The sequence below is a fragment of the Lissotriton vulgaris genome, chromosome 2_1, assembly GCF_964263255.1.
Source record: "Lissotriton vulgaris chromosome 2_1, aLisVul1.2, whole genome shotgun sequence".
Lineage (NCBI taxonomy): Eukaryota > Metazoa > Chordata > Amphibia > Caudata > Salamandridae > Lissotriton > Lissotriton vulgaris.
In genome coordinates, this window is record NC_141687.1 from 1,843,893,783 (window position 1) to 1,843,919,672 (window position 25,890).

The 25,890-nt window shown below is 47.1% G+C and overlaps 1 protein-coding gene across 2 annotated transcripts in view; it reads left to right on the forward strand.

The window, feature by feature from the left end:
- The window catches only part of SMAD3 (SMAD family member 3), a 448,888-nt gene that overhangs the window by 336,034 nt on the left and 86,964 nt on the right, over window positions 1-25,890 (forward strand). For both annotated transcript variants that reach the window (XM_086958005.1, XM_086958007.1), the window contains exons 4-5: window positions 4,954-5,028; window positions 5,129-5,179. In XM_086958005.1, the coding sequence (XP_086814131.1) occupies window positions 4,954-5,028; window positions 5,129-5,179 (126 nt within the window). The remainder of the gene's footprint in view (window positions 1-4,953; window positions 5,029-5,128; window positions 5,180-25,890) is intronic.

Here is a 25,890-nt window from a genome sequence, read left to right on the forward strand (position 1 = left end):
AAGCCAGAAACACCAGGGGGGCGGTGAAGCAGATTGCCTTCAAGCAAGCCCCTTTAAAGCTCTCGCGTTTGACGTGGCCAGCGAGTGGGGGGAGGAAAGGGAGTGAGGGGGAGCAGAAGCCTTTGAGCACTGGATAATTAAAGTTTCTGCTGACGGAAGGCAAAGTGTTGTCAAATATATTCAGTTTCTTGTTTGGATTGTTGCTTAAATCTGCAGCTATAAACTGGAAAAGCTTTATGATGAGTCCTGTGTTAACAGTGGAAGAAGGAGAAGTGAGGCCACTGCATCTTTGTTATATTCATAAGATCAGTTCTAAAAAGATTCATTGTTTTTCTCTGTATGTAACAAACCTGCGCATGGATGTCATTTTTCAGGACCTGGTCTTACTCGTTGTCTACAGCAATATTCACGCATATGTTTGAAGTAAACTGGAAATAAAAGCGGCCCAATAAACCACTTCATTTGGAGCAAGTACGCAGATAAGCCTAAATTCGCACCTTTGTTAACAAGTAACAAACGGGCCAGTGAGGCGATGCGAGAGAGAAGGCAGGCGCTGGAGAGGGAGGCGGTGGGCTGCCCATATGGAGAGGGAGGGGGGTGGGCTGCCTGCTGGGCTGGGATGCCTCTGATGATCTAATGCGAGTCACAGAAGGCAGGCGCTGGAGAGGGAGGGGGTGGGGGTGGGCAACTCGACCGACCATATGGCTGGGAGAAGCTGTGTGAGTGAGGCTGGGCTGGCTGGGCTGCCTTTGATGATGGAATGCGAGCTTGTTCACGAGAGGCTTGCGGTCACGTGATTCTCGTGAACTGTTGAGAATCTGCATCATAAAAAAGTAGATGGATAGGAAAAGGTCTCTCTACGAGACCTAAAAATCATACATTGTGCTAGGGGAATGTCTTCCCCGTCTAGAGTTTGAGGACTCTAACAAGAATTCTGCTTATGGGTCTTTCCCTATAACATGTAGGGGTCCTGCATAGGCATAGATTCATCAGTTGCTTAGTCCACAATAATTACATAATCTTTTTGGACCAATATTATTATTTAGCCAAATATGATTATATAACGTAATAAAGCACACGTCCCTTCACATCAAGGCAACAAAGCATTTAAATCTTCGTACATAGCAAGTTCTGAAATGAATACAGAGTATTTAAATCCCAGTTTATTTTTTCTGCGATTTTAAGCCTGTATTCATACACAATTCAGATGCATTCCATCCTTGTTGTATAGTCTTTAAATATCAGGATGTCCACGTATTGGAATTGCTATGTGGACATCCTATTGGATGTTCAGACTGAAGGAGTGTGAATGTCCAATTAATGGTGAACCAGTTTCCTCCAGGTGTAAGTTGGTAAGTAGCTTTGTGTAATTATTGGTCATGCTCCTATGGGTATGTAGATGCGTTTTGTCATATGTGTAAAGGCCTCCTGAGGAAAAACAACAAGGTCACATGTCGCTGAAAACAAGTCATGGCTCCAGACCAACAAATTAACTGGCAGAGAGCAAGTAATCAATCATGGAATTGATGTCTGCCAAGGAGCTTTAGTGTAGATCAGGTAGTAGCCATGCGCCTTGTAATGTGACGGCCAAGCGGTTGCTGAGGCAACCGGCCACTCTCTTCAATGGGTGGAGGGTAAGTGTCATGCAGCTGTGCGTGAGCCAAGTACTTTGTGAATCATGTGTTCGCGTGCTGGACTAGTCAGCCTCAAAATGCACAGAAAGCCACTTTCTGCATGAATACGTGGTTTTGCCTACAGGTCTTTCCCTGACTGACCCAAACGGAACCATAATCTATCCCCGCCACCCACTACCAATCTGTGCTTTAACAACCTTGACACAGGCCCTGTCAGATATTCCTAGATCCCCTCCTTGCACTGGCTCCTGTCTCCATACCAGTTCCAATTTCGGATGTGAAGTTGAGTGTGGTGCATTCCTGGCCTATATCTCAGTATGAAATTACAAAAGCTCAACCGAAGACTCCAAATCTGTTTCCTTGTTACAGCTTCTACTTCTCTTTTTCTCAGATTCAGACACCAGTCAGAGCCATAAGCAGACCTACCAGCACAATGATGAGAAGGTGGAATAGCTTCTCCCATTTCATTGTACAGGCTTCTGTTTAGGTTTACAAAATACTGGTGCCTGAGGCACCTGCTTGACAATGACCATATTTTTCTGTTAACCCCTCATCCCCCTCTTGTAGAGTTGACTATGGAGGTCTTGGGCATGCAGCTACCTACTGTTGACAATAAAGCCTGTCTTATTGGACATTTTCCAATCTGGGCCTTCTACTTTTGAGGCCTTGTATATGTTTAATGACTGATTACCTGACTTTGGCTTAGTGCAAGTCTTGTTCTGATCCTCTAGGAAGCCACCCAATTGCACCCCAACACAGCCCTGCTTCTGGGGGCCGATGACCCTTTCTGACACAACATTCTAGTCTGCAATGTGTGGATCTTGTGCCTCAGGTGTCTGAACACTCACCTGCAGAAAGACAGGATAAAAATGGTGGCCTTTGCTCAGGTGCGGTCAGTCTCTGTCCCCAGAGAATAGATCGGGTCTTAGGATGTGGAGGACGTGTACTTTTGTGTTCCAATACTGAAAGGCCACACGTGTTACCTCCAGGACGCAAGCAGGGTGGAGGATTAGCAGTTCACTGTTCAGCCTTTCAGCTTTACATTGCCTCCCCAGCCCTGGAGTGTTCATGAAGATAATTTTGATAGTTGCAGCTCATCTTTGCAGGATGGGAATACATGTATTCGGGTACTTTGATAACTGACTCCCGAAGGTGCCAACTCTGCAGCTAGTCTTGGACCACCTACTTGCAAAAGTTTCATTGCAGACTGCTCTGGGTTTTTCCATCAACAAACTGTAGTCCTACCTATCAGCCTGTGCAGCATATCTTCTTCATAGAAACGATTCTGCACATGGTGGGGCAGTGTACTTTTACTGCACATCAGTGAATCAGGGACATTCTAAATACGATGCCTGTGTTTGGCTCACAAGCCCATGTACTGGCCCTTCTGAAGCTTTTTGGTCTTCTGCCCTCTTGCATTGTGCTAGTACCTCATGCCTATTGGGCCATGTGGGTTCGCAGTGAGATCTTAAGCTGTGGTGCTCAGCACCAGGGGTGTTTGTTGGATCACAGACATGTCTCGTACGCGGCAGCCGTGACCTTCAGCGATGGATGACCGAGACCAACTTGACATCATTCCGAGGGTCACAGTGGCAACAGACTCATAAACTCTTGGCTGGTGAGGTCACCTGGACCAGGTGGAGATTAGAGGCCTCTAATCTTAAAAGGATCAGCGGAAACCATTCAATCTTCTGAACCTAATTTCCGTTTACCTAACCTTCAAGGTTTTCCTGCCTTCGATCATGGGCAGGTCTGTCCAGATTCTGACAGACAACATGACCATCATGTGGCATAGCAAAAAGCAGGACAGTGTGAGATCTCGTGCCCTCTGTCTGGAGGTTCTTTGGCTGTGGCATTGGCTGGCCTCTGACAGGAATTTCCTGATTGTCAATCACTTGGTATGAATCAGATTCCAATCCCGCTCACTTTCCCCAAGTATCCCCACACTTAATGTCAACAATTTCGTAATGAGGGCCTCGAGACACAGTTTACACTTAATATCAGATCTGTGCACAATCATGGTTTCACGTTATGAAAGTAAAGTACTTTAATTCACATATGAAAAATGTACTACAGACAAAACTAAGAAACACTAACTATGTTAAGTTCTGACCCAAATAGCCTTATCGTTTTTAAGCACCATAAAACCATTTAACATTAGAGTCTCTGGACAGTTTTACATAGTGCAACCCTTCAGTGATGAGTTAATGGTACCGGTGCTTGTCTTGCAGTGATTTCCCTTCATTATCTGTCAAAGTCAATCCTCAGAAATGTGGATGGTGTACCATGGAAACCGTTCCTTGATTTGAACATAATGCAATCTGAGCTAATATTGGAGACCTGTTTCTTTTGATACAATTAAAAAGCTATCACTTTTACTACTCCACATGCTTTTTGCAAACTACTCCCTGAAAAGTAGCGCCAAGGTATATGCTGAGTTTGGTCAGGGTTTGCTGAATTTATCCAATTGCCCCATTCTCTATGATGAACTTTTTCCTTCTATTGATAGTTGATGCTTAGGAATCTTAAAGTTCATAGGACTCGAAGTGCTCGGCATGCAAGAGTAGGTGGCAACATAGTCTTCTAACTCATCAGTTAAATGTTTCATCTTTCATGCCCGCAACTCTGCACTATCTATAATATGGATTGCCTCTTCAATTGAAGAGCAGCAGCTGATGGTACAGAGTTATCCGATTACCACATGGTAAAGCCTAGGAGTGGGAGTAACAATTCCCTCACATGATTCTGTCTGGTGCTAGATCATTTATTGTCTGGGACTCTGCTGTGTGACGTCTTCACATTTTGGGGCTGAGGGACAAAGAGTAGTTTCTGTTTCCAAGTATTATAAAGCTCTTTGTTCAAGCAGTAACCTGACTCTAAGATAAAATGTTATGCGTAGACTCTCATAATGTAATCAAGGGGAGAATTCAAGATTATAACCCAGGCTTCCTTATCCATAGCCAGCAATAAAGCCTGTAGACACATCACTTTTTTGTATATGTAATATTAAACTTTAACTTTTAAATTCACATGTAGTAAAAATTATGTGACTCCTGATGTAGAATCGGCATGCGTTGAAGTACCAGTTTCATAACTTTGTAAACCCGACTCCATTCATATGCCTTTTTAGAGGGGTGTGGGTGTTGCTTTACAAACTGCTTTGGACTTCAGTTGATTTTCAGAGGAGACTATGAGGGAATGCCTGAGCAGAAAATCTCTATAATATTAAACTATCAATGACCCCAGAATCTGATAAATCTGATAAGTCTTCTATAGGTGTCAAATCATCTGAGAAACTAAACGTCTATCCTATTTTCAGAGACTCCACCTCCTGGTTATTTGAGCGAAGATGGAGAAACAAGTGACCACCAGATGAACCATAGCATGGATACAGGTGACGACTAAATGCGTGCGTTGCTTCCATTTCCTTCCAGCCAATGTTTTGGTCTAAAACTGCAGTTTACAGCATCGCCTTTTTTCCTTTTTTTTAACAGGTTCCCCTAATGTGTCCCCAAATCCTGTGTCTCCAGCACACAGCAACTTGGGTAAGCATTTACATTGAATACTTAGATCTGCAGCTAACAAATGACTTGCTGTATAAGTTTGTATTTTTGCACTTGTTTCATTTGAAGTGATTTAGATTTTAAAGACAAGGTCACATGCTTTAAAAAGCTGCCTGTAATCGTCTGATACTACTTACTAACCATCCCAAGCAACCTATTTTGCCTTTTGATGTCATATATCAAATTTTATGAGTTTGTGATGCTTTTTCTCAGCATCAGTGTTTTATTTAATTTGGCATTCGTATCACTTGCCCCAGTATTGGACCTTTCATAGATTCCCATGCTTTGTATCATTCCCCCGTCGTCGGAATGGGAGCCTCTGCAAATAAAAAATACCATAGCAGTAAGTACAAAAGAGAAACTAGGCCTAGGCCCCATCTCATTTTGTAGCTTGTCCACCTCTTTTTGTAAAAGAGACCAAGAATTCTGTAACAACCAATCAGAACAGCCTCACCCCTTAGAACCCTCCTGAAAGAGCCTCAGAGCCTCAGATTTTTCTACCGCACGTTGTGCTAGGGAGTCTCCACTGAGCTCTGCTCAGTTTTTATCTTCAACTTGGATACTTTTAAATTTTTTCTTCAAATTTGCAATGTCTGTCAAGGAGAAGAAGGCATTATTTAGAGCTTGTGCTACTTGTTCTAAAAAGAGACTGTTTGTGGAAGACAAGCATGATGACTGTATCTACTGCTTGGACCCGGACAACAAAGCCACAGATTGTAAGATCTGTAGGACTTTATCTACAAAGACCTTGCGAGACCGGGAGGGCCGCTTGTTAACTTGGCTGCAGAAGATGAAATCACGTAAGGAGGTTATTTCATCTGACGATGAGGACTCTTCATCAGCTGCGTCCTCCAGAAGATCCAGAAAGAGGGGTAGGTCATCCCCTTCTATTTCTGCTGAGCCCCCTGTCAAAGCCTTACCAAAGACCTCTGATAGGTCTGAAAAGGCTAGTCCCATAAAATCTCCTCACCGAGGTGAAAAGGAGAGGCTGGGACAAGCTGCGGAGACGGACACAGCCAAGAAAGTGAGAAAAAATATTTCTGTTACTTCTCCACCATCTCAAAAGGAGAAGGAAGGCAAGAATCCTTCTACTGTTCCTCTGGAAGGAAAGCCTGACAAGAAACAAAGTCCGTCGACGACGAAATCAGCAGGTACGTCGACGACAGCTTCGAAGAAAGACCCGAGTTCTCGTATGGCTCCGTCAACGGTGGCTTCGTCGACGTTTAAAGTGCCTCTTTCCTGCTCGTCGACGATGGTGTCTACATTCTCGACGTCAACGGTTATGACAGCGAAGGTGGTGAGGACGACGTCGACGACGGCAGCTTTAATGGTGATGACGACTAGCTCGTCAACGACACTGTCGACGGCGAGAACTCGGTCGACGACGAAAACTCCGTTGACGAGCTCCATTCCTCGTCGACTGTCCCGTCGACGGTTCCATCGACGACGATTACGCCAAAGTTTCCGTCGACGACGAGTCCGTCAAGGTCGTCGACGATCCAAAAACTCTGCATTTCCTTACGAAAGCAACAAATAACCCCTGAGATGACCGCTCCTAGGCGAGTAACACCTTTGCCTCCCACTCTGCTATTCGATGAGGAGTTTGACGACGAGGGGGATGATGGTCCTTATGGGGATGCCTACAGCCCATCGGACTTACAAGTTAAGTGTTAGGATACAGATTCTGAGGAATATTACAATGCAGGGCGCCAATATGTCCAGCAGGACAGGCCTCCACAGAAAGTGCGTCAGGATATGGTGGCAATGCCGCCTTCTTTAATTTCGGATTTACAGTTAATGTTGCAGGGTTACAGGAAGAGGTTTCCATCGCAACCTGCAATACAACAGGAGCGTCCTCCTTCTCCATCTATTCCTACTACTCCTGCGGCGGCAGTGACGCCAGTGGTTTCACGGGTTGCAGAACCAGAACCCAGAGAGGGTTACCAGGAGGTTGTGACCATTCAAGATGACGATGTCTCCTCTGATGAAAATCTTCAGGAAGATCCTCTTCATGATCCAGATAGAGGTTATGATGATGATGACCTTCAAGATCCGGATGCACCTCCCCTCCAGCTGACATTGGAGGTTTCCATAACCTTATGGAGAGGGCGTCTAAGAGATTTGGTCTGCCGATTACTACTGTTCAGACAGACTGCTTCCTTTATGACATTAAAGAACCTTACAGAAAGTCTATTCGGTCAATCCCAATAATTGAGCATGTATGGTCAGAAGGTATTAAGGTCATGCAAAATCCTGTCACAGTCATCCCTGTTCTTCCCCGGCTGGAGAAGAAATATAAAGCTTGCCTAATTGGACAACTAAAACCGGATTCCGTCATTTCCCAAGCGGCGCAAAGCAAGTCTAAAAACCCATCGACACCGCTTACAACACCGCCAGACAAGAAAGGGAGACGTCTGGACAATGTGGGCAAAAGATTCTCTACCATGGCTAGCCTCCTAGTTTGAGCTTCTAATGCTCTTGCCATACTGGGCAGGTATGATCGCCAGATGTGGTGTGATTTATCCCCGTTTGTGTATCAGCTTCCAGAGGCAGCAAAAGATGAGGCCAGGTAGGTTCCGATGGAAGGAGAGCGTTCCTCTTCAGAGGAAATAGATTGTGCTATGGACATAGCGACTACTGCTTTTCGTGCCCTGGCAGGTTCAGCTGTGTTAAGGCGCCAGGGCTGGCTGCGGGCAACCTGGTTTCGCCAGGAGGTCCAGAACAAGATTTTGGATTTGCCATACGATGGGGAAATGCTTTTTGGGAAGCATGTGGATGAAGCCCTTCAAGGCATCAAAAATCACATGGATACGGCGAAGTCCTTGGGGTCTTTGAACTACCGCAAAGTTCCATTCAAAGGTGCGAGAGGGAGAGGTTTTTCCTCATACAGAGGTGGAAACCAACAGCGGTACTCATCATATTCACAATCCTCCCAATCTTACAAACCCCAATACTCCAATCAACGCCAAGGCCAGTCGGCGTCTTTCTCTCGCCAACCACAGAGAGGGCGTCAAGGTCATCAAGGACGGGATAACGCCAAACGACAATAGCGGCCTACCGCTCTTTTTACTGTTCCTACCCCTCTGATGACATCAGTGGGGGGCAGGATTTCTCATTGTATAAGCAGTTGGAAGGTTATAACATCAGACCAGTGGGTCCTGAATATCGCTCAGAGTGGCCACACGTTGGAGTTTCAACATCTTCCTCCAAACAGAGCTCCTGGTGCCAACGACCCAAAACATCTGGGACTGCTACGTCTCGAAGCCCAACAACTTTTCATCAAGGGGGCAATAGAACCTTTACCTCTTTCATAAAGGGGGAAAGGGTTTTATTCCAAGTTCTTCCTGGTTCGCAAAACAACAAAAAAATGGCGCCCCATATTAGATCTATGGGAGCTCAACACCTATCTCATCAAGCTATCCTTCAGGATGGTCACTCTCCAGGATATTCTTCGTCTGCTAAATCCAGGAGACTACATGACGACTCTGGATTTAGAGGATGCTTATTTCCATGTGACGATCCATCCAGCTCACAGACAATACTTGCGCTTCACAGTAGGCAAGAGCCATTTTCAGTTCAAAGTACTTCCTTTTGGTCTCTGGTCTGCACCAAGGATATTTACAAAGGTGTTGGCTCCGGTGCCAGCATTCCTCAGGAAACAATCTCTGGATGTTTTTCCCTACCTGGACGACTGGCTGGTCAAGGCTCCATCTTTCCAGGGAACTTCCAAGGCCGTTACGACCTGCATCCAACTGTTCAACCACCTGGGCCTTCAGCTCAACAAGGACAAATCGGTTCCTCAACCATCCTGGTCAGCAAGGTTTATGGGATCCATTCTGGACACGAAACGCTGCAAGGCTTGCCCAACGGAGGAACGTCAAAACAAATTGATGCTATTGGCTCGCCTCTTGCTAAAGAGGAAATCCCGGTCAGTACGGCTCTACAAGTCCCTGCTCGGATCGATCTCATCCTGCATACCATTGATTCCACATTGCAGGCTGCGAATGTGTCCACTACAAGAGCAGCTCGACAAGCAATGGTACCAGGCGGAGGGCTCTTTCGACGACAGGTTCACTGTAACTCCAGCAATGAAAGGAGCATGCGGCTGGTGGTTGGTGAAAGACAACATCGCGAAAGGATTAACATTCACGCTTCCTCCGTCTCCCATGGTTCTCACCACGGACGCCTCGTTAGAAGGCTGGGGAGCGGTGCTCCAGGAACTGCACGTGAGTGGTCACTGGCATCCAGTTCAACGCAAGTGCCACATCAACCTGTTAGAACTCAAAGCCGTTCGATTGGCCTTGCAGGCTTTTCTGCCACGAATTCAGAATTGTTTAGTGCTGGTCCAGACGGACAACACAACGGCCATGCACTATATCAACAAGCAGGGTGGGACAAGATCACAGATTCTCTCCAAAGAAGCTCAACTGATTTGGGATTGGGCAATTTTTCACAATATTGCTCTGACAGCAGAACACCTCGCAGGTTCGCTCAATATAACAGCGGATGCGCGGAGTCGTCAGAAATCCATCATTCACGAATGGGAGTTAGACCAAACTATTCTGGAGGAGGTGTTCTTGGTCTGGGGATCCCCGACCATAGACCTGTTTGCAACTCCGGAGAACACCAAATGCCGATTCTATGCAAGCAGGGATCACCATCCGGGGTCCTTGGGGAACGCGCTTTCGATTGCCTGGCACGGCGCATTCTTTTACGCTTTTCCTCCGATACCCCTAATCCCAAGGTTGATCAGGTAAGCCAAGGCGGAGCCGTGCAGAATGATCTTGATTGCACCAGCGTGGCACCGTCAGTTCTGGTACACAGAACTCCTCCTGCTTTCTCAGGACCGTCCAATTCGCCTGCAACCGGTTCCTTCTCTGTTGACGAGGTCTCAGGGTCAAGTGCTCCATCCGGACCCGAGCTCGCTTCACTTGACAGCGTGGCTCCTGAGTACAGGGAATTCCAGAATCTGAATCTCAAAGACGAGTGTAGGGACATTTTGTCTCAAGCTCGAGCTCCAAGTACGAACAGAACTTGTAGGGCAAAATGGAAAAGGTTCTGCCTCTGGTATCAGAAACATCTTCACCCTTACACTTAAGGTCCGCATCAGATTTTGACAAATATCCTTTCGCTGGCTAAGTCTGGGTTGGCTCATTCTTCTGTTAAAGTTCATCTGGCAGCCATCTCGAGATTCAGACGGACGTCTTCAGGTCCTTCGCTTTGGTTCGCTAGGATTATCAAGCAGTTCTTGAAAGGCCTGTTCAGGGTTTTTCCTCCAGTCCGTCCTCCTCCACCAGTCTGGCAACTTAATTTGGTCTTGGCTCAGCTAATGAGAAAACCGTTTGAACCCATTCACAAAACGGACCTGAAATTCCTATCTTGGAAGCTAGCTCTTCTGTTGGTATTGACATCAGCCAGAAGGATTAGCGAACTCCAGGCAATGACAATCGTGGAGCCTTTCCTACAATCCAAGCGGGATGTCCTGATCCTACAGATGAATCCAAAGTTCTTCCCTAAGGTTCCGCCTGAATTCCATCTGAATGAACCGTTGATTTTGAAGTCTTTTTTCCCGCGACCTGCTACTCCAGCAGAGAGGTCCTTGCTAATTTAACAAGTGTGTGTATATATATATATATATATATATATATATATATATATATATATATATGATTTTCCAATGTGAGTATCTATGTAGCAAGATAGTGATATTCTTATAACAAAATGTGCTTTTAGGGCTTACTGCTAGCTACTCTGATACAAAGCATGGGAATCTATGAAAGTTCCAATACTGGGGAAAGAAAACAAGTTACTTACCTGTAACTTTGGTTCCCCAGTATTGGTAACTTTCATAGATTCCCATGTGCCCACCCTCCTCCCCTGGGAAAGCTCGGCCTTTTTACTGAGATAGTGGCTGTTGCGCAACAGCTACGAAAATCTGAGGCTCTCTCAGGAGGGTTCTAAGGGGTGAGGCTGTTCTGATTTGGTTGTTACAGAATTCTTGGTCTCTTTTACAAAAAGAGGTGGACAAGCTACAAAATGAGATGGGGCCTAGGCCTAGTTTCTCTTTGTACTTACTGCTATGGTATTTTTTATTTACCGAGGCTCCCATTCAGACGACGGGGGAATGATACAAAGCATGGGAATCTATGAAAGTTACCAATACTGGGGAACCAAAGTTACAGGTAAGTAACTTGTTTTCTTCACATTGGTCTAATGTTTTCTTAATTTGTTCCCACCTCTAATATCATTGAATGCGGTAAGATACATTTATACGAAGATTAATGGTACTGCTGAAATTATTATTTGGCTAACAGCTGCATGTTTTTATTTAAAAGGTGCCAAGATTGTACGTCCAGCACTGTGTAAAATTGGTCTTCTCTTAAGGGTTGCATGGAGTGTTTTGATGCAAGCAAGTTACTAAAAAACGAAAGGCTGTGTGAATCTCCAAAGCCCAGTGCCCCAGTATGAGTGATATTGTATATAACTGTTTTAGTCGACAATCACATTCTACCTATTACAGATACTGTAACCTGTTAGGCATGCCTGTCCTTTAAGAAGTCACCAAAGGCTCGACCTTTGCTGCACAGAAATGCGTGCCCTTAGTAGAGGAGCAAGCATGGTTCCAGGTCATATTTGAGCATAGATTACTGAGTATAGTCCCTTGGTCCCGCCTGTCAGTTTTTCTACTTGCAGTGTTCGACAAGTTAGGGTTATCGGAAAATGGTTCTAGCAAATTACACTTCTCCAAGGATAACTCTCAAAAGTTCTACATTCAGTGATTAAGTATCAGAACCCCACACTCTTACCTTAAGTGACTCTTTGAGTGTGCATCTTCACAAAAATACTGGTGAAGTACTTAGCAGTATTTAGGATACAGGAGTTTTTTGGTCTCTTGGTGAGGGAAAATAAAGTAACTAACCCTCATACCAGCAGACGGTTTGCCTGCATTTCGGTCCTTTACATGGGGACTATGAGTTGTGCATGTGATTTTCACAACAGAGCTTGCTTAAAGTTATCAATTCACCAGTTTTACACCAAAATGTACCCTGAGAGATTGCCTAAATTACCTTATACCACTGAGGTGGATCTCTGGGGCATCCATATCCCAGATTTATGTCTACGCCAGGTGTCTTCAATACTTTTTTCTCATTTGTAACATAGTCACCAATGGTGTATGCTCAATGTTGTAGGAGAATAGGAGCCCTCAATGCCCCCAGTTCTCAACATTCATACTGAAGAAGCCCCAGCAGGGAGTCCAAGATAAAAAAGAGGACTCACTCAAGAAAGAAGGAGCTGGGAAATTAACTGAATCGTGACTCCCCCTGCCTGCTTCATTCCCTGGCAGCCTCCCTTGTTAGATGGGACCATTCTGATCAATTCGAGTCCGTCGTCTTAACATTGTTCACTCAATGGAGTAGAACTTGTATACTTCCATTGCCCCTTAGGGGGTTACTGATTTTGGATTCCAGTACTCATGGAATTATGAGTATTTGCCTTGAGAGGCGTTGTTAGACTTCCATTGAGGATTTGTCTTCAATTCCTTCATCTTCAAGAAGTGCTTTTCTGGGGGGTGTCATGCCTATCTATAGACCTTGGGAATGAACAACTCTACTTTCAGGATCCCATCCAGCATCAACATGGACATAAGACCAAGGAATTGTCTGCAATTCAATCAGACCGGAGTGTTGGATTTGATCTTCCAGGAGGAGCTCCTACTTAAGAGCACAGAGTTTGTAACAGTTTCATCTCTCCAGTGCTGGTGCTTTTTACCCGTTTCTGTGGTAGCATTTATGTTCCTGTACCTACTCTACCTTTGCTGGACCTTATTTCTAATCAACCAGTACCCAAAATCAAATGTAACTTACAGTTGTTCTGGTGTCTCTAACTTCACAGGTACTGGGGCTTAAATCCCATACACTCCCCGTATTACTGGGGCGGACCAGTTATCATTTCTTCTGCTTATCGGTGCCACAGCAAATCCCATGATTGGGATGCAGAAACTGAGAATGCTTCAGAGTAGTGATATGAAGATTACTTGCCTGCATAAGGTTATTCTTTTCCGTTATGAGTGGCTCGACCTTCTCCTTTGGGCTTAACCTGGCAAACAATTAAAACAGAGATTGAATCATTCTGGGCGGGACTGCTAGATGCTCATATAACCCTGTGTCTGACACTAATGATTATAGGATGCCAAAGCAAACTGAAATTAGATATTGAGACAGAAGCTTTAATTATTATTTCCACAGCTGTACTTAGAATTTTAATTGCTGCAGCTTGGAAAGACACTGAGGCCCCAACCTTCCAAATGTGGCTGTCTAGACTACTGGGAATACATAATGTAGAGGCGGCTCTGTATGAAATCAAGGGGAAAAAATTAAGAGAAGTGGGGATGAAGACCTGGGCACCAGTAGCCGCTTGGCGTGCTAGCAGATTGTAGTATACTGATTGATCTTTAGGACTATGGCTACGGCATTGTACTTATTTGTTATATTCTGTTCTAATCTTTTATTTGTTTGCTGTAGCCGGCATAAACTGTACAATATTTATATCAAAAACACTAACTATTCCTTGATGTATAAGAATAAATTCTGTCAGACACTAAGTTATGTAAGTCGACAACCGACCTCTACATTACCTTTCTTTTGTTAATTTAGGTGCTTTGTTTATGCTGTATCTTGCCTCTTTCATTCAATTATGTATATTGTTTCCTTATTATGCCTCATGGATTCTCAATAAAAAATATTAAAAAAATAAAATAAAAAAAAAGGAACTTAACCTGGCAGACTCATCATCTGGGAAGTAGAGGGGTCTATTCCACATTTCTTTGTTGCGAAGATGTTTGCAAGATTTACTCAACCTCGTAAAGGGATATGGTAAGCACAAAATGTTGTGTAGCAAATATAGTGTCTGCTGTGGAGGTCTTTTGCTTTTCTTCAGACCTCTGTGCACTCGTGTGTGATTCAGTGACTTTCAATAAGACCAAATGTCCAATATACATGATCTCTGCGCCTCCATAGTCCAAGTCTGATTCATTGGAAAAAGGCCTCTTTAGACCTCTCTCTGACTAATATGGATTCTTTGCTGGCGAACCCCAACCAGAATATGAAGTGCAAGTCCCAATACACACATCCTCTCTCAAGAAGTTTGAAGTAGTTTTCTAGCACCTCTTGTATTTGTCATTAGCAAACTCTTTACTCCAGTATTGGAGCTTTCATAGATTCACAAACCTGAATCATTTCCCTGTCGTCGAGACGAGAGTCTCGGGTACATAAAAAAACATTGCTTAGTAGTATAGCCAACTGAAAAGAGGCTTAGGGCCATTTCTCTTTTTCAACCCATAACCTTTGTTATGTAAAAAAGGACCAAACTTTTTTCTTAGCCAATCAGAGCTCCTCATCCTCTAGAACCCTCCTGAGAGAACCTTCTCCCCTCAGATTTTCTACGGGCACGTTGTGCTAGGGAGTCTCCTTTGAGCTCTGCTCAAACTCTGGATATCCAGCTTTATAGGTACTTGATTTCTATCTTTTTTCTCTTGGATTTGAGATTATTGTGAGCTGTTCTCATCTACATTCTGTAGAATGGGAAAGAGAAGAAGGGTCTTTTTAGAGCAAGTGCCACCTGCTTTAAGAAGAGACTCTACACTGATGACCCACATGAAGACTGCACTTGTTGTCTTTATCTGGACCGCCAAGCCAAGGACTGCAAAGTATGTCGCACTTTCTCTAGCAAGACCCTTCGAGATCGTGAGGGACGCCTTTTGATATGGCTTCAGAAGATCAAGGCCAGAAAGGAGGTGGTCTCTAGTGATAGTGACCAGGAGTCCTCCTCTACAACTAGGAGATCTAAAAAAAGATAAAGATCTCCTCAGGCTCACTCCTCAGAGGAACGTCCTGAGAAGGCCCTAAAAAAGACCACTCATGGGTCTTCAGGGCATAGTCCTTCAAAATCTCCTCAGCCAAAAGAAAAGGAGAGCAAAGGACACACTTTTAAAGAGAAAGTTTCCAAGAGAGCCTCTTCTGAGCCTCCAAAGACCCCACCTTTGGTCCAAGAATTCTTCAGGAAACCATCCTCTAGTATTCTTGAGGAGAAAAGCAAAAAATCTGGATCGTCGACGAGAGTGTCGACGAAGAAATCATCGTCTACGGTGACGACCACAGAGGTAGAGAAACTGCCACTGATTGTTATACTGTTGACTGCGTCATCGTCGACGGGAGCGTCGACGGCGGTAACATCGACAACGACATCAACGATGGCAGTGATGACGACGACCATGTTGACGACGCGATCGTCGATGGTGATGACGACAGGGTCGTCGACGGGAATGCCGAAGACTATTACTATGTCGTCGGCGAGGAATGGTTCTGCTGCAGTGTCGACGACGTCAACGATAGTGTCGACGGCGAGAAACTCCAGAAAAACAAAAGAAGACGATTACACCAGCAGTGACTTCCCCGAGCAAGATTACTCCTCTAGTTCCATCACACCTTTTGGAAGAGGAAGAATCTGATGAAGAGGAGGATGAGGGGCCCTTTGGGTATGCCAGTAACCTATCACAACTCCATGTGAAATGTCAAGAGGATGAGGATGAAGAGGGTTATGAAGAATATCACAGCCTCTCACAGCATCATTTCCAACAAGGACTTCAGGAAGAGATGGTCGCTATGCCATCCTCCATGATGATGGACTTACAGTTCATGTTGGCAGATTATAAGAAGAGGTTCCCTCCATCAGTAGTCCCTCAGGAAGTTCCTCCTTCACGTCCCCGTTCTATTCTGGCTACTCCAGTCTGCAGCAGAGAATCGCTACTGGACACTACTCCACAAACACCTCAGGTCCAACATCACCAGGATCCAGTTACCACGGATGAGGACGATCATGAAGAAGGGGAGCTAACGGAGCCCCACAATAAATGGGATGACTGTTTAATCCCATCTCCGGCATCACCCACACAACAGCCAGCGGATTCTCCACCAGTGGATATTGGTGGATTCCACAACTTGATGGAGAGAGCTGCAAAAAGATTTCAGTTGCCTCTGAAGACAACTCAGGCAGAATGCTTTCTTTATGATTTGGGGACCCTTGTGGAGTGCGTGAAACTGACCTTCTGCCCCAGAGAGGACTGAGGATTGTTGTGCCCTGTTCACCAAGGAGCCGCCTAGCGCCTCGCCGGACCCGCTTCGCGGGTCCCGCAGCGCTCGAGAAAAACACCTGGACTTCTGCTGAGTGCCTGTGACATCGCAGAGGGAGGCGCGGGGCAGGCAAGTGCGTCGGCGGGGCTGCAAGCTTTCTGGCAGGGACTCCAGTGTCCAGGAGTCCCTGCGCGCCCAACTCGTAACACCTGAGCTGCTCTCCCCACTGGCCACGCCCCCCCGCCAACGGAGCAAAAGCGGGCTCGGCCAATTGCTCACTGGGACCCTTGTGGAGTGCGTGAAACTGACCTTCTGCCCCAGAGAGGACTGTGGATTGCTGTGCCCTGTTCACCAAGGAGCCGCCTAGCGCCTCGCCGGACCCGCTTCGCGGGTCCCGCAGCGCTCGAGAAAAACACCTGGACTTCTGCTGAGAGCCTGTGACATCGCAGAGGGAAGCGCGGGGCAGGCAAGTGCGTCGGCGGGGCTGCGAGCTTTCTGGCAGGGACTCCAGTGTCCAGGAGTCCCTGCGCGCCCAACTCGTAACACCTGGGCTGCTCTCCCCGCTGGCCACGCCCCCCGCCAACGGAGCAAAAGCGGGCTCGGCCCATTGCTCACTGGGACCCTTGTGGAGTGCGTGAAACTGACCTTCTGCCCCAGAGAGGACTGTGGATTGCTGTGCCCTGTCCACCATGGAGCCGCCTAGCGCCTCGCCGGACCCGCTTCGCGGGTCCCGCAGCGCTCGAAAAAAACACCTGGACTTCTGCTGAGTGCCTGTGACATCGCAGAGGGAAGCGCGGGGCAGGCAAGTGCGTCGGCGGGGCTGCGAGCTTTCTGGCAGGGACTCCAGTGTCCAGGAGTCCCTGCGCGCCCAACTCGTAACACCTGGGCTGCTCTCCCCTCTGACCACGCCCCCGCCTATCAGCCCATCACAGAGTTGCATAGTGTATAACAGTCCTTAGGGCTTCCGCTTCGCGGGAGCGAGCGGGAGCGTGCCGGGAGAAGCCCGGGACAAGGGCGGGACCGTCTGTGGCCGTCGGGACCGTCTGTGGCCGTCAGCGGCCGTAAGAGGCTGGGCTGGGCCAACCCTCTTCCATTTGATTCTCCCCAACTCCAGCCGAACTGAGGAACTGAATACGGAGATGCCCTCACCGGCACCCTGGGAAACCCCTTCAAGGGCGGGGGGAAGCAACACAGGGACGTTGGACAATTATTTGAAATCTGCCAAAGGAGATGGAGGCAAAGAAAACTCCTTGGAGAGGCGTAGGGCGGAGCGTCGTCGCTCAATCGAATCTATGATGAGCAGACCCCTGACCGAGATAATCCCGTATCCCATTTCCCAAGAGGAGGGTACTCCCACTGATAGTCAAAATCTACCAACTGCAGAGGACTTTCCCCTACTATTACGGGAAACCCCAAACATCCCTGGTATCCTGCCTGAAAAGACTATAGAAATCACCCCATCCTCGTCATCCCATATGGCAGTGGACTTGGTCACCCAAACCCCGCCACTGAACAAAAATAAGAAAAGCAAGCCAAAGCACAGTGTAGTGGTGGAGCTGCACGGACCTCCACCTAGTAAACGTAGAAGGAAGACAAGGGGGGGTGAGGGGGGGCAGGGAAAATCCAAACTATCCCATCTAGATTTTGGTAAAAAACATAAAACCGTGCCCTCCCTTGGCAGGGATAACGACATGGCGCCTATCGATATCGCCTCTAAGGATTCAAATACCAACACAGTTACCACTAATAGTAACTTAGTGGTTAACACGACTAATATAGCCCCCTCTCTTACAACCTCAGGGAGTATAGAATTCTTATTTCGCTGACTCTTGCAGCCCATTAGTGATAGCTTGAAAAAAGTCGAGATCAGGCTTACCATTCTAGAGGCATCTCTTACTACCCTGAACACCTTAGTTAGTAAGCAATCCAAAAGTGCGGGGTCCAATCCTTCGACAGGCAACTTCCCAAAAACAGGAGTCTCGCAGGGTCCTACCAAAGTCCCTCCTCAGGGCGCTCCCACTGCCCCCCCCCTTGCAGCCACTTATGGCTATTCAAGTTCCGGCACCACGTAACAACCCAACCAATATGCCTCTACAACCAACAGGCCCTGCCCCTCTTAGCTCACAGACAGGGACTAACTCTGGCTTCCCCCAAGCTGCTAGCTCTTCCTCTCCCTCTCCGGCTCGGCCCGCCCCAAGACCACGGAGACCAGACTTGCCTCCAGAAGCCAATAGGCTAACGGTGGTGTTAGCAGGTGCCCCTCCACTACAAAGAGGAGAAAACGAAGATTTCCAATCCCTGAAGAAAAAAGTCATCAAATGGCTGAATTGGAATCGACCCCTACCACTGCACTTTAATAATGAGATCATTATGGTCAGAAGGGCTCCCTGGCTAGGGAAGACGAGAAAAACAATAATAGGGGATTGCATTCTAGTAACATTCAAAGATCCGGGTACAGTCCTGCATATCTGTGAAGGGGTGAATCGTTCATTGGATTCTACCATCCAGACCCTGCCAGTATCCTTTTTCTTCCCTCCAATTCGCATGCATCATGATCTACCGCATGAAGAATGGACAAGGGTGGAACGTAGACACAGATGCAAAGATCATGCCCGACGGCCAAATTTCCAATTACCTGATACACCCTTTTTTCATTTTAACTGCCTGAATGGTCTGGATGGGGTCGATTGACTGCCTACTTACAACCCTGTGACCCTGGATAATGGCTCACCCAGACTCCCTGAGCCACCCGCCCCCACTGTTGGCAATGCTCCTGAACCATTGACTGATCCTATATTTGAAACCGTCTCTGGCCACCTCTCTGGCACGGCAACCGACACTCCTGAACATCTGAGACTAATCTGGTGGAATGTTGCCGGACTGGCTAACAAATTGGCCGACCCCGACTGGGCAAACTACATTGAGACTGGAGACGTTTGTATGTTTCAGGAAACCTGGGCAAGAGAAGACTATGGGCACCAAGGCTATCAGTTGTTTTTTATCCCAGCAAGGTGGGAGGGCAAGGGCCGCCCGTCAGGCGGGCTCACAACTTGGGTCGCTTCCCACCTAGGTTGTGAGGCAACACGGCTACCAGTCAGCTCTGATGACATTCTTGCGGTCTTACTATCTTGGCCAAACCAAGCTAAACTTGTCTTAATCAACATCTATTCCAGGCCTGTGGGATTTGCCAAGGAATCACCGACCATAGATGAACTCACGAACTATCTGTCTGAGCTACCCAGTGATTTATCCTATGTGGTGGTAGGGGATTTTAATTCTCACTTTGAGCCATTGCCAGGTCTTTTAGAGGGATTCTCAATGGAAGAAGAGGCTAGATGGGCAGTGCCCACGGTTGAAGCTCCCCCCCCGAAGGCATGGACCCCACTTGCATTACAAATCACAGCCCTCACCCTAAAGTTCGGACTTAGAGCCTGTAATGGGCGATTGAGATCTGACGTACCCAGCAGAACCACCTATAATAGAGTGGGAAGAGAGTCTCGCTTGGACTATGTCTAGGCCCAAATAGTGAAGTGGCCAACCATTCAGGACTTTAGGGTAACGGAAAGGGTAGATAGTGACCATAATGCACTCGAGCTCGACCTTGTTCACCCTGGCCTACATACTCCCATGACCGCTTTGGAGGGGAGCAAACCTGTGCTTCTCCTGGAAAATAGCAGGAGAAGAATCAGGTGGGAGCATTTGGCTGCAAGTAAAAAGAAACTTCCCATGCTCTACGACGGGATAATTCCCATCCTGGAAATTGTGGGGGGTTTGGAGACCGAGGCGAATAACAAAGACTCCCAGGCTAAACTATGTAAGGCCCATGAGGACCTCATAAAAGCAGCGGCCCCTAACCTCTTCAGTAATATACGGAAACCAAGTAGGGGGCGGCAATGCAAATCTCCTTGGTATAACCCAGCATGCAGAAGGGCAAAAGGGGAACTCCTTAGATCTATCAAGGAGGGTCTAGGGGGGATAACCTAAGAGAAAGCAGACAGGCCTATAAGAAACTTGTTGCCCACGCTAAAGCCGAATGGGAGGAAAACCAGTGGGAAGAACTCACTAAGGCCCTAGCGATTAAAGACCACCGCCTGTTTTGGAGGATAGTGAGTGGAGGGTCGGGAAATCTCAAATCTGCAATTGAGCCAAACATCGCTCCAGGGGTGTGGCAGACACATTTCCAGTCCCTATACAGCTCTGAGCCGGGATAATTTATTATTGACACTGGGGTTGGGTGGCCAGACTATGAAGGGGATCCAATAACACTGGGCGAGGTTACTGCTGCTATAGCAGGACTCTCCTCGGGAAAGGTGCCGGGATTGGATGGCCTACCCGGGGACCTGTTTAAACAGGAGCCCATTGTTTGGGCCCCCTACCTTGCCGCTCTCTTTAACGGAGTTCTTAGCGGCATGGAAATCCATAGTACTTGGCTGGGGGCGGAGGTGGTGCCCATTTTCAAAAAGGGCTCGCCTCTCCTCCCAGCCAACTACAGACCCATTAGTCTAATTGATGTAGCGCAGAAACTATTTGGCAGGGTTTTGTTGAATCGGCTGCAGGACTGGGCGGAAGAGGTGGGTGTTCTTAGTCCCTACCAGGCGGGATTTAGGAAGGGAGTTTCCACAGTGGACCAGGTCTTTAGATTGAACATCATCTACTGGAGGGCAGCAATATTCGAGGGCGGCAGTCTCAACACAATTTTTGTGGACTTACGGGCCGCCTTCGATCTGGTGCCGAGAGGGAAACTCTGGAGCGTCCTGACAGAGATGGGCGTTCCCCCGGACATCCTATTAATCTTGCAGAGGCTACACCACAACAATTATGCTCGAGTGAGGTGTGGGAGGTCCGGGGAACTCACTGAAAGATTCCCCGTTGACCGAGGGGTAAGACAGGGTTGTGTGTTGGCACCAACCCTGTTTTGCCTCTTCGTCAACGGGGTAATCGCCCACCTAAATGCCACTGACTACACCGACGCCCCCAAATTCAATGGTAGCATGGTGCCTGCAATTATGTTTGCAGATGACACCCTGCTGCTATCTAGGACCCCTATGGGGATACAGAGGATCCTCGATTCATTTGTAGCCTTTTGCACTGACAGGGGGTTAGAAATTAATGCGGCCAAAACTAAGTTTATGGTTTTGAATCCGAGCCAAAAACTGCGGCCGAACCCGCTATTAGGAGCAGCGCGGCTCGAGAGAGTCTCCACCTTCGAATACCTCGGTGTGACTCTTAATGAAACTATATCTTGGGGATCCCATCAGAGTAGGGCAAACCTCAAATTGACACAAACTACTGGGGGCATCGCCCGGATGATGAATGGTTCCTCATACCGTCCGCTGGGGTCTCTCATCCAGATATACAAGGTCCAGGCCAGGGGAGCGACCATGTATGGGGCGGAACTGTGGGGACACACATCCTGTCGTAGTCTGTCACTAACGGAGAATAATTTCATCAGACAGATAGCCGCGCTTCTGCCCAGCACCCCGCTCCTCCCCTTGAGGCTTGATCTGGGCCTACGACCAATAGCCGAAGAAATAGGTTTGAGACCCATAGCCTTCTGGCGTAGGCTGTGGAGTAGTAATGATCTTGCAGCCTATAGGGGGGAACTGATGGAACTATTGACCCATCCGAAAGCGCTTCGGATCCCCTGGATAAAATACATCCAAAATACTTGTATGGAACTGGGGTTCTCTGATTTATGGACTGATCCTGCCAATGCCGCACTTAACATTTCTAAAAGATCCCTGGCCAATGCATACCATGAACAAAAACGAGCTAGGGTCCTAGACAGCCAGGCTGAAGGGTCATTATCCTCTGTATTTGTACAAAGTAAGGACCTATATGGGTTTGAGGGGGTTTTGGATGCCATTTCCCCAGTGCTTGCCAGAAAGCTGTTTCTCCAATGGAGATACGGTACATTGCCCTTTCGATCTTTTACTAGCTCCTGGTCTTCACCTTCCCTCTACCAAGCAGTGTCCGGCCTGTGACGCCACGGAGGAAACTGATTTACACATGGCCCTCTTTTGCCCAGCTTACAGGGTTGCGAGGAAATATTGGCTTCTTCCACTGATTAGAAACATGGGCTGCAGGGAATATGCCCCAATGTATAGGATTTTAAAATCTGATGTCTCAGGCCCAACTGTCTTTGCATTGGCAAAATTTCTCACAAATGTTTGGCACACCCGCAACCGCATTTTAAAGACGCTGGTTTCCTCCTAATTTTAAGATTTACAGTTTTAAGGCATTTTTAGCAATATGTAATTCCACTGTTTTATATTGTAAATGTGCTGATCCATTGTGATTGTATATGTGTATCTTTTATGGCCAAATGGCCGAAATAAAGATTGAAAATGAATGATTTGAAAGAGCCTTATCATAAATCAGTCGGATCCATACCATGTATGGTTGGTTGGACAAAAAGTATAAGGCGCCCTCGGACGCACCAGCGTGTTTGCTGGGCCATCCTAAACCGGACTCTATAATTTCGCAGGCAGCGCAACAAAAATCAAAGAACCCGTCAGCGCCTATTTCTGCGCCTCCAGACAGGGATGGACAGCTTTTGGACATTGCAGGTAAAAGATTCTGCTCGATGTCAGCTCTCGTAGTCAGAGCAGCTAATGCCCTTGCCATTCTGGGCAGATATGACAGGCAAATGTGGTGCTATATAGCAACATATGTTGACCTCCTTCCGGAAGGCAGTAAACAGGAGTAGAAGAAGGTTCTGCAAGAAGGTGAGAGGACTTCAGCTGAAGTCATCGACTGCACGATGGACATCGCTACCACAGCCTTTCGCTCCCTAGGAGGAGCTGCAGTTTTAACCTCATAGATGCTATTAAACATCCCTCCCCAGTGCTGCGCTGTCCATTGGAACCAGTGCTGAATGGACGTCCAATGGTCGTGCGCAGCACTGGGGAGGTAGTGCTGCCGTCGGCCAACGCACCGACGCAGCACTTAAGGGGTTAAGGTGCCAGGGTTGGCTGAGGGCCACTGCCTTTAGACCGGAGGTCCAAAATAAGATTCTGGATCTGCCATTTGATGGGGAGGATTTGTTTGGATGTCTGGTAGATGAAACCCTTCAAAGTATTAAGAAGGACACGGATACAGCGAAGGCCTTGGGTACGTTGCAGGCGCTCGAGGAAGAGGACAACCATCTTACAGAGGTGGATACCAACAAGGGAGATACACCTTCTAATACTACCTCATCACAGCAATACCGGCAGCAGTACGGACAGAGACGGTCTGGAAGCTACTCTAAATCTGCTCCCAGAGGACGAGGAGGTCATCCAGGTAAATACTACAATAATAGACAATACAACCTTCGGTGTTCAGTTTCATATGCTCCAACCCCTCCAAATGTTCCCGTGGGTGGAAGAGTAACTCACTATTTACATCAGTGGCAGAGGATAACATCGGACAAATGGGTCCTCCACATAATACTCTAGAATTTCTACACTTCCCTCCTGCCACACCACCTACGTATCAGGAAGTCAGACATCTATCTCAGATGCGTCTGGAGATTCTGGCAATGCTCCAAAAGGGAGCAATAGAACCGGTACCAAACTCCCAAAGAGGAAAAGGATTTTATTCCCGATTCTTCTTGATCTGGAAGAATGCTCTCAAGTGGCGTCCGATCCGGGATCTAAGGTCTCTAAATGCCTACCTCAAAAAACAGTCATTCAGAATGGTGAACTCCAAGATATTCGGCTACTCTTAAACCCAGGAGACCAAATGACCTCCCTAGATTTACAGGATACATATTTTCATATCCCCATCCATCCTTCCCACAGAAAGTATCTTAGATTTACAGTGGGCAGGGACCATTACCAGTTCAGAGTGCTACCGTTCGGCCTCAAGTCTGCCCCAAGACTTTTTACGAAATGTCTGGCGAAGACAAAAACACCAAATATTCCCATACCTAGACGATTGGTTGATAAAGGCGACATCAGAGAAAGCGGCTCAATCTTCAACTTCGGCATGCATGGAGTTGTTTGCAGATCTGGGTCTGACTTTAAATGTGAAAAAATCGTCTCTTCAACCATCCAGAAGGATCACGTTTTTAGGTGCAATCCTAGACAAGTCACAGAACAAGGCATTCCCATCCATAGAAAGACAATTGGGACTCGTATCTCTGGCCAAGGAGTTCAGGAGAAGAAAGTGTCTTTCAGTCCGAAAGTACAAATCGCTTCTTGGGACAATGTCTTCCTGCATACCACTCATTCCCCTTTGTCGATTGAGAATGCGTCCATTACAAGAGGTGTTAGATCTACCAAGTACCAAGCAAAGGGATCCTTCGAGGACAAAATCAACGTCACGCAACCAATGTTGCAGGCGGTAACTTGATGCACTCACAGAAGCAAAATCTCGGTGGGTCTTTCCTTCCTTACCGAACCAGTTCCATTAGTGGTTACCACGGATGCCTCTCTGGAAGGATGGGGAGCAGTCCTCCAGGACTTACAAGTCAGCGGCCAATTGAAACAAGAACAACACCTTCACATAAACCTATTGGAATTCAGGACAATAGGTTTGGCATGGTTAGCCTTCCTGCCAAGAGTAGAAGGAAGATCGATGTTATTGTGGACAGACAACACAACCGCGATGCACTATATAAACAAATAGGGGCGCACAAGATCACTCTCCCTGTCGAGAGAAGCTCAGAAGATATGCAAATGGGCTATAAGGCACAAAGTAACTCTAAAAGCTGTACATCTTCCAGGGGAGCAAACAAGACAGCGGATACTCTCAGCAGGCAGAAGACAACCTGTCACAAGTAGGAACTTAATCAGGACATACTACTGGAAATATTTGGCAAATGGGGAATGCCGACAGTGGATCTGTTTGCCACAGCTCAGAACAAGAAATGCCAATACTTTGCAAGCTGGCATCACCAACGAGGATCGTGGGGGAATGCGTTTTCGATGGCATGGTCAGGCATCTTTGTCTACGCTTTTCCGCCAATTCCCCTTCTACCGCGAGTGCTCACAAAGATGAAGAAGGAGCCGTGCAGGATGACACTGATAGCCCCATGGTGGCCCAGGTAGCACTGGTTCACGGAACTGCTCCTTTTATCAAAAACAGAACCGATACGTCTACAGCCAATACCAGCACAGTTGACTATGGCTCAGGGACAGGTGCAGCATCCAGACCCGACATCACTGCAATTAGCGGCCTGGCTCCTGAATACAGAGAATTTCATCACTTAAACATATCGGCAGAATGCAGAGAGATCCTGGCAAAAGCAAGGGCTGAAAGCACTAATAAAACATATAAGATGAAATGGAAAAGATTCTGCTTGTGGTGTTAGGAGAACGACTTAAATCCTCTGTGGGCAGAGGCACATCAGATCATCCCATATTTACTACGGCTGGCAAAGTCAGGTTTGGCCCATGCCTCAATTAAAGTGCATCTAGCGGCGGTCTCTAGATACAGGAGAAACTCATCGGGTCCGTCTCTGTGGTCGGAAAGGATTGTAAAACAATTCATGAAGGGGTTGTTTAGAGCTTACCCACCTATCAGGCCTCCACCTCCACTATGGCAGCTGAACATTGTTTTATCACAATGATGAAACCA